At 38.0% G+C, this 14,339-nt stretch overlaps 2 protein-coding genes across 2 annotated transcripts; one reads left to right on the top strand and one right to left on the bottom strand.

Moving 5' to 3' along the window:
* Positions 1–1,614: 1,614 nt before the first annotated feature.
* On the top strand, positions 1,615–6,364 carry otud3 (OTU deubiquitinase 3). The gene is made up of 8 exons (XM_026368485.1): positions 1,615–1,710; positions 2,978–3,281; positions 3,833–3,981; positions 4,517–4,629; positions 4,726–4,848; positions 5,042–5,174; positions 5,403–5,590; positions 5,692–6,364. The coding sequence occupies exons 2-8, from the start codon at positions 3,076–3,078 to the stop codon at positions 5,854–5,856; spliced, it is 1,077 nt and encodes a 358-aa protein (XP_026224270.1). The 5' UTR covers positions 1,615–1,710; positions 2,978–3,075; the 3' UTR covers positions 5,857–6,364.
* A 1,349-nt stretch (positions 6,365–7,713) lies between these two features.
* Positions 7,714–12,879, bottom strand: bcas2 (BCAS2 pre-mRNA processing factor). The gene is made up of 7 exons (XM_026368486.1): positions 12,702–12,879; positions 9,691–9,783; positions 9,527–9,597; positions 8,898–9,059; positions 8,759–8,809; positions 8,593–8,673; positions 7,714–8,499 (listed from the first exon to the last, which is right to left on the bottom strand). The coding sequence occupies exons 1-7, from the start codon at positions 12,792–12,794 to the stop codon at positions 8,373–8,375; spliced, it is 678 nt and encodes a 225-aa protein (XP_026224271.1). The 5' UTR covers positions 12,795–12,879; the 3' UTR covers positions 7,714–8,372.
* Positions 12,880–14,339: the final 1,460 nt, after the last annotated feature.

Genomic DNA, 14,339 nt, shown 5'->3' with positions numbered 1-14,339 from the left:
AGGACATCAGGGGGGAACTTCAGAAACCCAATACTAGCCCTGTCTACAATAACGTTCCTCTAAAACCTGCAAAGTTTACCAACTGTTAGACAAATGTAATAGTTCTTACAGTACATACATGAAGAACTTACAAAAGTGGTCACATGCTTTTCATCCTTATCATCATCCTCTAAACTATATAACATGAACAGCAAGTTAACAGTAAAGTGTGAGAAGTGTAGAAGTGTTTGTATAATCAGTGAGTGAGGAAGAGCGTTTCAGCACCACGGACAGCAGCCACATATCGGTTTGCATTGAGCAGAAAATAAAATACACGTCCTGAATCATCATATAGGGACATATTTCATACATGTAACTACTGGACCAGAAACACTGTGACTAAATAACAACTCTTATGGTATTCTTCATTACCTTTTGTGGTGCCGAATTCAAAAACATCTGCTGTTGTCACCTGCAGGCGTGCTGCTAGTGTTACCTCACTTTGACTTCTCTCTGTGAAGAAACAGAGCCAAGCTGGGAACCACCCTAGCAGAGTCCAATTAAAATCTGCAGGGGGCAGAATGGGGGTAATATCAACATATTATGGTAACAGGACTTGAAACCTGAACAACCACAGTTATAAAAGTAATTACAAACACAAGGTTCAAGAGAGGCCAGTCAATCACTGTCACTTTGATGCATGACTCAACATAGTTTGAAATACAAAAAAGAAAATATTCTTCTATTTACCATAGGATTCACCAATAGTGACGCATGCCTGTAATGTTACTCTTATATGTGTAGTTTGGGTTTCAGCTTTATATGTTGACATTTTACCACATTCCGCCTAATGTGCACAAATCTAATTCTGTATGTGGGGCTCACATATATATATCTCATCTGCTCATACACAATACCATCACTCTCTGAGGTCTAAAATAAACTACTCAGCATCTTACCTCTGCTGATCTGTATCCTGTGTGTCGTGTGCCAGCTGGCTTCGCCCAAATGTGTATTTTTTCTAAATGGAAATAGAATAGTTTTACTGCTTTTTCCTGTTTTCTGATGCATTTTTATGTCTTGAGGCTATATTTTGTCTCAGTGTGTCTGCTGGTCTTTTTTTCTTTTACATAGCAAACATCCTGTTTATTGCTTCTGAGCCCACTCCTCCCCCACATTATTTTCTCCATCTGTGTGGAGTCATCACAAGGAGTTAGTGGTGAGTAGATTTTCTAAGCGCTGAGAATAGAAGATGGAGTGACTTTCTTTTAAAATCTCAAACTCAACCTCCTGCTTTGGCCTGAGTCACAGTCTGCAGTATAAAATGACTCAGCTTTCTCACTTGTTGTAAATAGCTTGACAGACAGATACAAAGGTTGGTTGATCTGATTGGTTAGTTGATTACCTCTACGCCTAAAATTGTGTGCTTGGTAATTCACTTGAATTTGGCAATTGATATCACCAAATTCCTCTTTGGTGCCCTTACATAGCTTAGGTAATTTTGTTACAGATTTTTTGTTTTCACACAATAAACCTGCTTCTGCAATCAGCCTAATGGAGTTTTAAATCGCCTCTGCGGATTGGCCCATTTCGCCTTCCGTACGTTTTGACGTACGTGGACATACGTATGCGGAACTGCAGTTGTAAACAAAAAGGACAATCACTACACAACTATTTCTAAGAGCAAAAAACGAAACTAAGGCATATTTTGTCTAGCGTGGCGTGTTAAAGGTGAGCATAAATCTTTTAACTGCCTCATATTCTTCAGTTGTTTACTATGTAGCGAGTGCTACAATCAGGAAGATGTGATTTGTTATGTAATAACCAGCCGTGAATGCTAGTTAGCTAGCTCCTTGCTGTCGAACTTCACGTTAGCTTTCAAGTGACATGTCGCCGATTCAGTCAGTTATCTCGAAATATCGATCTCTAAAACGTGAAAGAAACCGAAATATTTTCTAAATCTTGTTTTATGTTGTAGAATAAGTCCAACTAACACCACTTTACTGAGGCCTTAGTTAATATAGTTAAATGGCTAAAGACATAACGATACCATTATTTGTTTCAGTGGCATATGGCGACTCAGAACAAAGTTCAGATTACAATGGAGCAGCTGATTTATTATATAATCATTTCTCTTTTAAGTTTTTAGTATGCCAAAACCTTTCTTCTTAGTTGTTAGAGTCTCAGTATAAAAGTGTCACGTTTCCTGATGGAGTTCATGTTTAGGAAAATGTTTTCCACATCTGGGCAAACTACTGTATATTGGGATGTTTGACTTGCTGGCTAACATTAAAAACCTTGGTACCTACAAGAAAACTACATTATGTACGAGAAGAGTTCTAAAAGTCAATTTGCTTCAATAGAAATAAAAATAAGCCCCTTATTTTCCCCTAGAAAAATGTATTGATTGTATAGTTTTCTGTATAATTGCTGTCAAACTCAGTGCTCTTTTGCAATCTGTGGATCATTTTTCAAAATAGTTTTCCAGCTTGGCATGCTTTCAAGGCAAGCTCTTTCATTCCCTGCCTCGAGGCTGCATCTCCAATGCCAGTTTTCTTCAAATATCCATTGTGGGACTTGTTGAGAAACCAAAATTTGACACAAGTCTATTTCTCTACTGTATTCAGGAGAGAAGGAACTGAGTGAGCAGACTTCTTTTTATACTCAAGTTCTTCCGTAAGAATTTTGTTGAAGCTTTTGGATATTTGACATTCGTTCGTGTTGTCCTCTTCTTCATTGGGCCAACAGTTTCATTTGATGTCAATGTCCAATTTATTTGGAGGCCACACCACGTTCACTTCTAACTTAATTTGTTTTGTCCATGATGATACCTGAAATGTTGAAGAAAAACTTTTAATATTTTCTGCAGAAACATTTCGGAGATATTTCATTTATTTCTATTAAAATTAATGTCTTTTTGGAACTCACTTTAAACAATATCTCTTTATATATTAACAAAACTTGTCATCCCCCAACCCTTGTTTCTGTGTCTTTTTAGGTTCCAAATGAATGGCAGTGGTTGATGCAAATGCCTGCTCATTTCCATAAGTAGACAGATTTTGGTGCTGTAGCCCCACAGTATCCAGATCAGCCAACATGTCTAGGAAACAGACGTCAAAACCTGTGCGGAGCAATAAAAAAAGTGAACTCGAACGCAAGAGGGATGAGAGGGCAGCACGTCGGGCCATTGTAAAAGATCGCAAAAACCGGCCTCAAGATGGTGATGAAGGGGCAGAGTTTGTCAGTTTCTCCAATCAGCTTCAGGCACTGGGGCTCAAGCTTAGAGAAGTGCCTGGGGATGGGTAAGACCTGGAGCTTTGTCTTCCTGCACTTATATTGTAATAGCATACCTCAAGTCTTAGAATATACAACAAACTGAGAGTCAAGTTGGCACCAGGTGTGTCATCATTAGTAACACGAAAGACTATTATGTCTCCAGTCTCTATGTCCTTTTCTCCTACTTAACTGTGGGGCGGCTGTCATGTAGTGGTTAGCTCTGGCACCTCACAGAAACAAAGGCCTGGGTTTTACTCAACTGGTCGGCCAGATCCCAGCTGAGGTTTTCTCCGGGTGCTCTGGCTTTCTCCCACAGTCTAAAGACATGCAGTTAGGTTAACAGAGTCCCTTAAGACGAAAAGTGGTTACGATAATGGATGGATGTACTAAACTGTGAAGTTCCCATAGCTTCCTGGCTGTATAGTAGAGACAAATGCCACTAGTGCTATAATATGGCAATATTCATTAGTCATGTTGACGACTAGAGAACGTCTAGGAAGCATTTGTTTTGCAGGATGTGATTATTATTGTCCAAAACCCAGTAAGACACTACTGAGAAAGGTTTTGTGTCTTGCAGAAACTGTCTGTTCAGAGCTCTAGGTGACCAGTTAGAGGGTCATTCTCGGGGTCACCTGCGGCTTCGCCAGGAGACGGTTCAGTATATGATGTCCCATCGACAAGACTTTGAACCATTTGTTGAGGATGACGTGCCCTTTGCACAACATTGTAAGTAAATGTCTCAGTGGAAGAATGACTGACTCATCAAATAAAATTATTGCAAGATTTGAGAATTTAAGTAATGCCTCATTAACAAAGAACATCTCTGTGATGTTATTGCACGTCACAAATCCATTGTTTTCGATGATTTTGACCAGAAACTGTGCACTGACCCCTGGTGGTCATGACTTCTTCCTGCAATGAAGGGACACATACTTAATGCCAGTTGTTCCCAACTAGAGTTGCAAGAAGACTGATAGGATAAGAGTAACAGTATTTATTTTTTTCAGATTTTCCTGCATTATTTGGTCTTTAGTGTAGTATATTTTACATTGACTCACAAAAGTAAAAAAAATAATACTAGGAAAAGTGCTTTGTTAAAACAGATCATTATGGGTAGGTAACTTGTAAATGCAACATAAATACCAATTATAGTGTTTTAGAACATTTACAGTACATTTGTTCTTTTAAATACTATAGAAAGTTCAAGAAAATGTACATAGGTTTATACCTTAAATACATACTTTGTCTTCTTTTCACTTAGTGTCCAACCTCTCTCAACCTGGTACATTTGCTGGCAACGACGCTATTGTGGCTTTTGCACGCAGTCAACAAGTGAAAGTGGTCATACATCAGCTGAACACACCGCTGTGGGAGGTAGGAACAGGCAAAAACTTTACAATAACACCATTTAATCTGAACATTATCATGCCGTGGCTAGTACCCACACATTTTTAAATGTTATAATCACAGATAAATGGTGCAGAGAAGCAGGTGTGCAGAGAACTGCATATCGCCTACCGCTATGGAGATCACTATGACAGTGTGAGGCGGACTGGAGACAACTCGGAGAGTCCTGCTCAGCTCCGCATAGAGGTATACAATATAAAATGAGTACCAGTGGACCAGTATTTAGGAACAGTTATCTTACAATAGCTGTAGTAAATTCCAGATCTGCCTCTTTAGATGTCAAGTGTGTATCATTAACATTTATGTGCCTAACAAAACGAATATTTAGGCATTTTCAGTGATGGACTTTGTGATGTTTTCTTGACTTTTCTGGCATCAGAGTCTGCAGAATTCACATGGACAGCAACGTGTGTTTGGCGATGGCCAGAGGGACAGTCGGAAAAACCCTTCCCCCACAGCCTTAGAGGAGGACAATGTGATCCTGAGCTCCATCAAGAATCGAGGAATCCAGGGTCAGAGGTTACACTTGACTCATTAGCTGCAGGAAGAATTAGACTGTTGCAGCAAATGAGAACAACTTGAACTCAACTTTGTTACAGATCTTATAACTTTATTATCATGCATTCAAGCTCATCTGTTGAGCTACATTTTCCATTAATCACGCACTTGTCAGCCTCTGACTGAGTGTTTGACATTAGTTTGTTCTATTCAGATGTTCATGTGTGTGTGTTCTGCCTTAGGTGTTGAAGAGAACTTGCTCCAGCTGAGTGCAGCTACCATCAATGCTGAATGGCTTGTTGGCTCCATGTTAGACCAGTCCTGCCAGGGCCAGTGTGCCTCAGGATCTTGCTCATCCTGCCGAGCTGCAGCCACAGAGTGCAGTGAGCAGAAACAATCAGTAGAGGGCAGCAACGTACAAAAAACCAAGGTGGACTTCAAGAGAACTTAGGAGATCTGATTCAATTTTGAATTTGGTGATTCCTCTGGGAAACTACTTAAAACAAACCTTTTTGCGTCCTTCATTCCCAGGTATCTAACAAGCAGAGGAAGGAGCAGCAGCGGCAAGAGAAGAAGAAGCGTCAGGAGGAGAGGCATCGGCAGAAGTTTCTCCAGAGCAAAGGAGGCCAGGACCAGAACCAGAACCTGCCAGAGGCTGTTACTTTGGTACCAGCTCTCAACACTCTCAGTATATAGACTGGAACATGGCCAAAATTACCTTCTGCTACTGGTGGCTGACGCTGTCCATAAAGTTTTGCACAAAGTGAAATTTGATTCAGTCGCAGTGGATGACTTTTCCTAAGGAGAACCTATAGTTTCTTGGCAAACAGTATAACGGTGCCTGCAAACTTGTGTGTGTGCGTGAGATGAGTGAAAGTTGTAGAAGACAGAGAGAGAAAGAGCATGACTTCCTGTGTTTTTTAGATTTCTTTAGTTCAGTCCCTGGCTGGTATATGTACAACCTCCTCAGACTTGGTCTTTCTATGCTGGACATCTGGCTTTCCTCGACAACCATGCAGATAATTTCGTGCAGCTGAGCTTTTTGATTTGCCACAGATTGAGTTAATGTTTATTCAGATCACTCTGTTAGGTCAGCCTGACCAAAGAAGGAAATAAAGGAAGAATGGCAGATGAATGAGTGTTATGCACATTGTGCAAGGAATGTGGCAATAAAATGAATAAATGGTAGTTTACTCTTAATGTGCACCTGATAATGTGTCGCATATTATGCAAGGTGGCATGTTTTTGTGACTTTGTCGGATTAGAGATCAATCGAAGAGCTGTGGCAGTGTGTTCACAACTAATTTCCACTGCTCTCAAGTGGCCTAAAAGTAGGTTATTCCTGGTTTAAAGAAAACCTAAGAACAACAAATCGCACATTTCCACACTCACTGTAGCAAGATATTGATGTGTCACTGCATATGAAACAAATATGGCCTCTCCTCATTCAAACTTATTTATTGGGATTTTGTCTTATATCACTCAGTTGAAGTCCTAGCAGTTAAACATAAGGAATCAACTTGACAACATGAATTTTTAAACTGGAGTATTATAACTATGGTAAGTGAGATTGAAACACAACTAATAATTAACACACAGTCACTTTGAGTCACTGGTGTTTGAATCTGTTTTAGATTATAGACACTGAATTTGCATTCTCTTGTTTAAGGAGACCCGTCTGTTAGGTGGAACATACTGTAACCATGGTAAGATATTATTATTATTATAGATAATGATTGGCATCATCATCATTGTGTCCTGTAATACTCTATAAACACACTTTGCACTTTTAAGTTCCATATAAAGTCAGTATGAATCAGAAACATGTTGAAACCAGGGAAAGTTTGGTGCTGTTGTATTAGATTGTAAAGTGTTTGTGTTATTTTGTCTTTGAATTCATTCCAGCTTCTCACTGAGTTGATGTTTTATCTTTGCCTAGTAATAAGTTACCTTACAGTAAAATATTCAACTGGCTGTTATTCTAATTAGAGATACTGAGGACTTAGCCTTGAGTGGTCAAACTGTTCTTTGTAGATGTGTAATTATTAAACCAGGTAGATGACTAATTAAAAAAACTTCCCTAAGAATACTACCACTGTGTGGTGCTGGACCTAAACCACATGATAGCTCTGTCTGGGAAGGATGCTGAGGAAACAGCCACAGTATTATATTTAATAGTAGCATTTTTCACAATACGTCATTTAGCCATTAAAGCTGTAATTGCTGAGAAACTAGACCCTTGGTTGAATGTGTTACCAGAGGTTATGGAGCTTTCCAAAAAGAAAAAATGTATGATACTGTCCAGCGATGCAGAGGCTGCTTATCATATCGAGAGAGGAATATTAATGTGAACATACTACACCTACATGCAATAAAGAAAAAAGCCTATTGCACAAAGGTATAGTAGATTTCAAGTCCTATTAAACTGTTTACAAAAATGCAGAAAATATAATGCAGTCTTTATAAGGATTTTACAAACTCAGAACAAGAACCTACATTAGAGTCAGCTTTAGCATTTGGACATTTGAGAAATACTCCAATCCACTCAATAGGTAATCTAAGAAAGGTTTATTTTATTACAACAGCATACAAAAATAAAAAAAAATGGAAGTCAAGATGGGGCTCACAGAGATCATTTTATCGTTGACAGATTTAAACTATGTACACTTCAAAGTCTGAAAACTACAGGTATTTATTACATTTTAAAGCAAGACTATGTTACTTTTGCTGAATAATGTTTTGTGGCTTTTATGGAATAATTTTAAATACTGATGGTAATCTTAAAGAATCTTAAAGCCAACTAACATCTCAGCCAACTCATTTTTAAAGTAAACTGACATTAGCTAGCTTTAATTCAACTTTCCATTAACAGAAGCAACATAAACATAACATAAATAAGTTATTTTTATGCTAACTGTACATAGCCTTGCTTTAAAGATCATATGATATAATATGGAATTTGGTATAAACCTTCAAATGATGGTTTATACCTTCTTCCACCTGCTTCTACAGTAGAACAAGAGGCATGAATCTGTTGAGATGTGTGCTGGTACTTAGGTTACTGGGCAGCGCCGTCTGGATGCCAGAGTTTTTGGATGGTGAAATTTCACATTAAATCCTCCCTCATACGAGGACTTTCATGTCTCCACCTTCTTGATTTAGGGATTATTTATTTGTGGACCAGGGCTGTGAGGGTGAAAGTTGCAGCGGCTCTAGAAGTCCTGTCTGATGTTCTCCTTGTTCTCATCCCCCTGCTGTTGTCTGAGCTGAGTCATTTCGTTCTCCAGCTGGATGATGGCCCGCTCAATTTCGTAGTTCTTACTGACTAGAGACACCCAGCTGTTGAGGGATACATACAGATGTTAAGACAGAGGCAACCTAACTACATTTCCCCCCCCTGCAGATATATGCGGATGTAAACATTCAACATACTTTGACTCCAGCTCTCGCAGTTTGCCTCCACCTGCCAACTGGTCATTTTTTCGCTGCCAGTTTAAGTCTTGTATTTGTTTCCTGTGTATATAAAATGCATTGGTCAAAATGTGAAAACAGGTTTAGTAACACTTAACAACAAAAAATATTTCCAGACTTCATTCACCTGAATTTCTGAAGTTCCTTTTGCGCTATCTCAATCATGAAGGCCAAGTTACTGCAGAAAAAGACAAAATACCCTGTTAGTAGTCTTTAGAGTAACTGTACATGAGGTACTGTGTGTGACGAAGGCCGCTGTCACATACTCGTTGTAGACTTTCCACGCGTTGGTTCCATATTGTGACATGAGCTCCAGGTTCTCAATGCGGACTGCCTGGTGCTCCAGCTGGGCCATTGAGTTGTTCACACACTCCTGCCACGCTGTAATGTCGTTCTTCTGTCCGGATGAGGGTGCTGGCAGCTCATATCTCCACAGGGAAAAACAAGTGATTAGATGATAAGAATACATGTCAGAATATTAGAATATTAGTTATATACTTTTGCCATATATTTAAAATGCCATCTTTAAGAAAGGAAAATGTTTTCCGTTTTTAAAAAAAAATGTACAGTGACAAATGATTGTTTAACATTTGTTGCAACCTCCATCACTGTGATGTTGCATGATAGTTATGCCACCTTACTATGTAACTCTTGAATCAGACCATGCCGCTTGCATAAAAGCAGCACAAATGTCAAATGTCAAGAGGCACATATTGTAACTTCCTGGCTTGTTTCCATAATCTGAATTCACAGCAGTGTTTTCTTAAGGGGTTCACTTTGTTAAAATGTTGTAGTACCTCACTTAGCTGTACAGTCTACATTATTTCCATTATATGCACATGTACTGTAAATTTAAAAAGCACATCTGTCTACACACACAGGCTCCTGGGTTTACCTCTTCATGCTCAACAGTTCCATGGGCTGACGAGCCGCAAGCCGCTCAAATTCATTCCTCATAATCTCTGTCTGAAGGGTGACAGGAAATAAGAAATTCAGTTTTTGTGCCATGTTATGGCAGAATTCACACAGAGGGTTTTACGCATCTGCTGATTTTATCACCTCGAACGCAGAGAAGTCAGGTGTGGGCAGGTAGCTCAGGTAATTTTTGGTAGGTCTGTATCTTCTGGTCTCCTCCTCTACCAAAGCTGCAGCCTAGAGAGAAAGGGAGAATTAACTAGAAGCTACTAGATTAACCTTTCTACTTCATATTAAATATTTTACTAGTACTACCTGTAGTTTAAGTGGTATTAGCAAATGTTATAAAGCAGACAATCACGTTAAATGTGGTCATTTAACCACCATTAAACTATACTGGTGAAATATTCTGAATGAATTGGGAGTTTACATATGATAGAGGAATTTATTTAATTTAAATATGCAGCGAGTCATATAACAAACCTAATGGTGTATTTTATCACAGCAGGGTATATCACTCAGTAAAACAGGAAATTCTCCTACTTGTTTTGCCTCTGTGTTTTAATGCAGGTCTCCGTCTGGTATTAAACTCTTTGACAGTGTAACATCAATTACTGTAGGCTGCAATATTTCCTATTCTAATATCTTCCCTTGACCACGATATTACTCATGGAGAGCTTTGCTTGAGAAACATGCTTTTTGCATTTAATGTCATGCAGCCTGAACTATTCTCTCTTTATTTCTGTCCCAGTTCAGAGTTACTGCCATCACACATCACTGACAGATGTACTATTAATGTTCTCCAATATGATGATAAATTTATTGTGTTCCTGTTTTCTTATATCTGACAGAAGACTCGAAGATCCACTGTGTGAAATTCTTCTCTTTACTCTCATATACCATTTTTCCCCACAAACAAAATAGAACAGGTACTCTTAAATGGGGCCATTGATTATGCTAACAATGTGCAGCTCCTCAGGACTTGGTTATGCAGTCAAAAAGACATACAGAGTAAAGTAGGGGAAATTTAAGAAAAAAGAACAAAAGAAAAAAAAAAACACATGCTGACTTTGATTGTTTTAGATATCGGAAATTGTGTCGCCTTTCCAAGTTTGACAAGAATATTATTCTCAGGTACACAGAGTCAAAACACAGGCCAATAGAAGGTACTTTCACTGATGGTGTTAAATGCTGCTACCCTGAGATAAGACATATATTCAGGGATTCAGGTGTGAGCCAAGTTATTAACCTTTAGATGAGCAACTGTTTCTTTGTAGGAAAAGGAAGTAGTGAATAGCTACATACACAAAGATGTAGCTTGATCTGTGTCACATTCAATTTCCAAACACACCCACTGTTTTTAAAAGTGGGAAGTGACACACTAACTGCATACTGTACTACATCAAACCAAACCACTATAGCTGACAATATTTCTGTAGTCTTTGTGGTGTTTTCACACAACATTAGTTGAACAAATATGTCAGTGGCGTTTAATGTAGTGAGACGTAGCAGCTAAGGTGTCACGATGGAGAAAAAGATATTTTCCACAGCAGACAGTTTAATTAATGATGGCTGCATTCCTTTTAGGTGCTAATGTTCTGGTGGTGTCAAAGCAGTGAGCTGGCTCACAAGCCCAACTTACTAGGTCACATGTTTCCATAGCAACACAAGTCAATGTAATTGTGAGACTGTGATAAAATCCCATACTTAGAAGATACAGATCTTATGATTAAACTATGAAGTCATAATTATAAAATACAGACTTTTTACAGATTTTCTTCCCTTTTAAGTGTACATGCAGATTAATTATAGCAAGGCATCACTAATTGTATTCATTAAAACTCCTTAACTTCCTATAAAGCAGAGAAAAGGATCTACTGGTCCACACACTCAGCATTTAGATAAGTGTCCTAATATTTTTACAACTTGTTTTACAAACACACTTGTCTCACACCGTTATTTTATACCTAACTACCTAATACCTATCTACAGTAGTGTGTCAGAAGGATTATATTTTACATTTCTCGATATTAATTTTGCAAATTGCAAAATTCTTCAGTGAGACATTAATATGCTGGTAAAAACATATGAAGTAATAAGACACTGTGAGCATATACTGGTGCATGATTACACAATTATACCAAGCAGCTGCCAACGTACAACAACATAATATGCAAGTGACACCAAATGATCAACTGAAATAGGAACTGCTGTGTTGGGGAAAGATGACTAGGTGAGGGACAGCCATACTGAAAGGATGAGTAGGTAATGCTGAGAGTGGTCTCAAATCTAATTAGTACATTGATTCTTATCCATAAATTCAAATTCTTTTCCGGCAACTTAAAGCTGGTGTTTTGGACAGGGATCACCCTAGACTAACATGTAAAAGTCTCATGTAAAACAGTGCTGTACAAGAGGTATAGACAGTTATTGTCTTTATAAGAATGTTTAGATTCATCATGCTTCTAATGAGGGAGGTGCATTAACAGGTGTGCTCCCCCACAGGACCCTGATTTCTGCATTAAGAGTCTGGGATTTCATTAAGAGACAGCATCCTCAATGCACAGATGACTGGAGGACAGATGAATAAAAATATATTAAAAAGTATATTAAAAATATACTTTATAATATAAAGTATATTATATTAAGCCTACTTCCAGTGCCTAAAACATTTGAACAATATTGTATGTATTGTATTATATTGTGCTAATATAGTTTGCTCTCTGCGTTGATTAGTTGCTTAATCGTTTTAATCTATGATAATATAGCACAAATCGACACCTATAGGTTATAACGAGCAAATGAAATGTTCAGAAAAAGTCACTTACTGACTGTTTATCTTTTGATTTTCCTAATAGCATTGAGCTTCTACACACAGACTGTAAACGAGCATCGGACATATCTACGCTCCTAACCCCAGTAGGTTATGATCTAAAGAGAAACATGGCCTGTTGTTAACTATGCAATTGTAATATATTGAAGCATTAAAATAGCCAAGAGTGCGCAGAGCACATGTTTTACCTGCTAAATTTTGTATGTGAAATGTTGCTAAAGCCCCCCAGTGTGTCAATTCTATGTCTTGGTACAACATGGTTAGCTAGTCTAAGCTAACACATCGCGGTTATCCCACACAACTCAAATGGCTGTTTACTCACCGCTTCTCTAACGCCTGCTGCATCATAACCTTGGTCAAAATATGGTAATGCATCAACGAACACTTCTCCAGCTACTGACGCCGTACCGGCCATTTTTATTTACTCTATATTGTTTAGTTTCTTTAATTTATTATAGTCTCAGACTAAAACACGACTTCTCCAGACAGCAGCCATTAATGGAAACCGTTTCCGGTGTCGTCACTGAGAATAGCATCCGTGGATTTCGTTAGCGACACCTGGCGGAGTGGAATGTAACTGCTGCTTGATGAACAGCAGGTCTAAATAACTTAAAAACCTAAAAATACATTTAAGTACTTCAAAAAGTTTAAATTAGAATTAATACATCTATATTTTATATATTTATTTGCTGACTTATGCTGACTGACATTATGTTATAAAAAATAAACGTTATAGGACTGTATCAGCTCCTCCAGCATGTTTTCTATTTAATTTCAGTGTTGTACAAATGAGCCACGAGTCTTCTCTATGTACTCTTGCAAAATTACACACATGCACTAACTGTAGATAGTCACTTTTTAAAAGGAAAAAACCAAGATGCATAAACATCTAAGAAGAAACAAGGGGGAAAAGTGAAATTTAGACTCAGTTTTAAACCCATGCAACCTTAAGGAGTAACTCACCAAACCACTGTTGACATCAGTACAGTTTGCAGACTGAGCGAAAAACTACAGTCCCAGGGCACCACTTTGGACAAGGCCAATGTTAGAGAATATCATGACACCTTTATGTCAAAAGTTTGATTGATGGCCCTGATATGACAACCATTCTCATTTAATTTAATTTCAATCATTCTGTTTCTATGCACATTGAACTGCATGGGATTACTAGCCATTTATTATCATTATTACGTTATGTTATGTTCCTTCACAGTGTACATTATATTCTTGACCACAATGGGTGGTTTCAAATATGGATAACACAGACACCTTGGTGCTCTGCTGTTCAACTGTTGAACTGCTTCATTAAGCAAAGTAGTACATTATGGTTAGATTCTTCATTTTTCAGTGTGATTGACAGTCGTGACCAAATCAGAGAACAGAGTAGTAGAAACACACACGGCACTCGACTAAATCGTGATTATATGTTTGCATACTACATATCTGGGTTCTGCTTTAAAAAGTTGAGCAAAATACATTCCTGAAAAAGAAGTACTTCCCCCAAAGGTGCAAATGTCCATCCAGCATACATAAATACGGTTGATTTATCATTATCACAAAAAAGTGTCAAGAATCACAAAGTAATGAGGCAGGATATGAAAACAAATTACAGTTTAATATTTAGGTTCCGTATATGCAGTGTTTTAGTACAAATTTTAAAGAAATTCTTCTTCTTCTTCAAAAGTAAAACTAAAACCTGTATCATGTGATGTCATGTGCTAATTGTAGTTATTTTTAACTTTCTCAGTGCATGCAGAAACAATGATCTAGAAATGTACGTTCAGAAAAATCCAAAATATTTCTGTGCCTTAGGTTTTTAGATTTTGATGATTAATTGCACAGATTGACAATGAGCCCCAACATATGACCAGAGTCATACAGAGCCTCATGGACCGTATGTCATGTTAACTGGCTGACCAAATTTAATCTCATTATTTTCTTTCATTTTCAGTCCATATAT

Source organism: Anabas testudineus, chromosome 7 (genome assembly GCF_900324465.2).
Source record: "Anabas testudineus chromosome 7, fAnaTes1.2, whole genome shotgun sequence".
Taxonomy (NCBI): Eukaryota; Metazoa; Chordata; class Actinopteri; order Anabantiformes; family Anabantidae; genus Anabas; species Anabas testudineus.
The sequence above is the reverse complement of the archived record's forward strand: the minus strand, read 5'-3'. Positions and strand labels throughout refer to the sequence as shown.

Coding starts and splice junctions, on each gene's coding strand:
- otud3 (XM_026368485.1), top strand. CDS start 3,076: ATGTCTAGGAAACAGACGTCAAAACCTGTGCGGAGCAATAAAAAAAGT. Junction 3,282..3,832: donor AGAGAAGTGCCTGGGGATGG/GTAAGACCTGGA, acceptor TGTGTCTTGCAG/AAACTGTCTGTTCAGAGCTC. Junction 4,849..5,041: donor CTGCTCAGCTCCGCATAGAG/GTATACAATATA, acceptor TTCTGGCATCAG/AGTCTGCAGAATTCACATGG.
- bcas2 (XM_026368486.1), bottom strand. CDS start 12,794: ATGGCCGGTACGGCGTCAGTAGCTGGAGAAGTGTTCGTTGATGCATTA. Junction 9,598..9,690: donor CTGACTTCTCTGCGTTCGAG/GTGATAAAATCA, acceptor GTCACCCTTCAG/ACAGAGATTATGAGGAATGA. Junction 8,500..8,592: donor CTGCGAGAGCTGGAGTCAAA/GTATGTTGAATG, acceptor ATCCCTCAACAG/CTGGGTGTCTCTAGTCAGTA.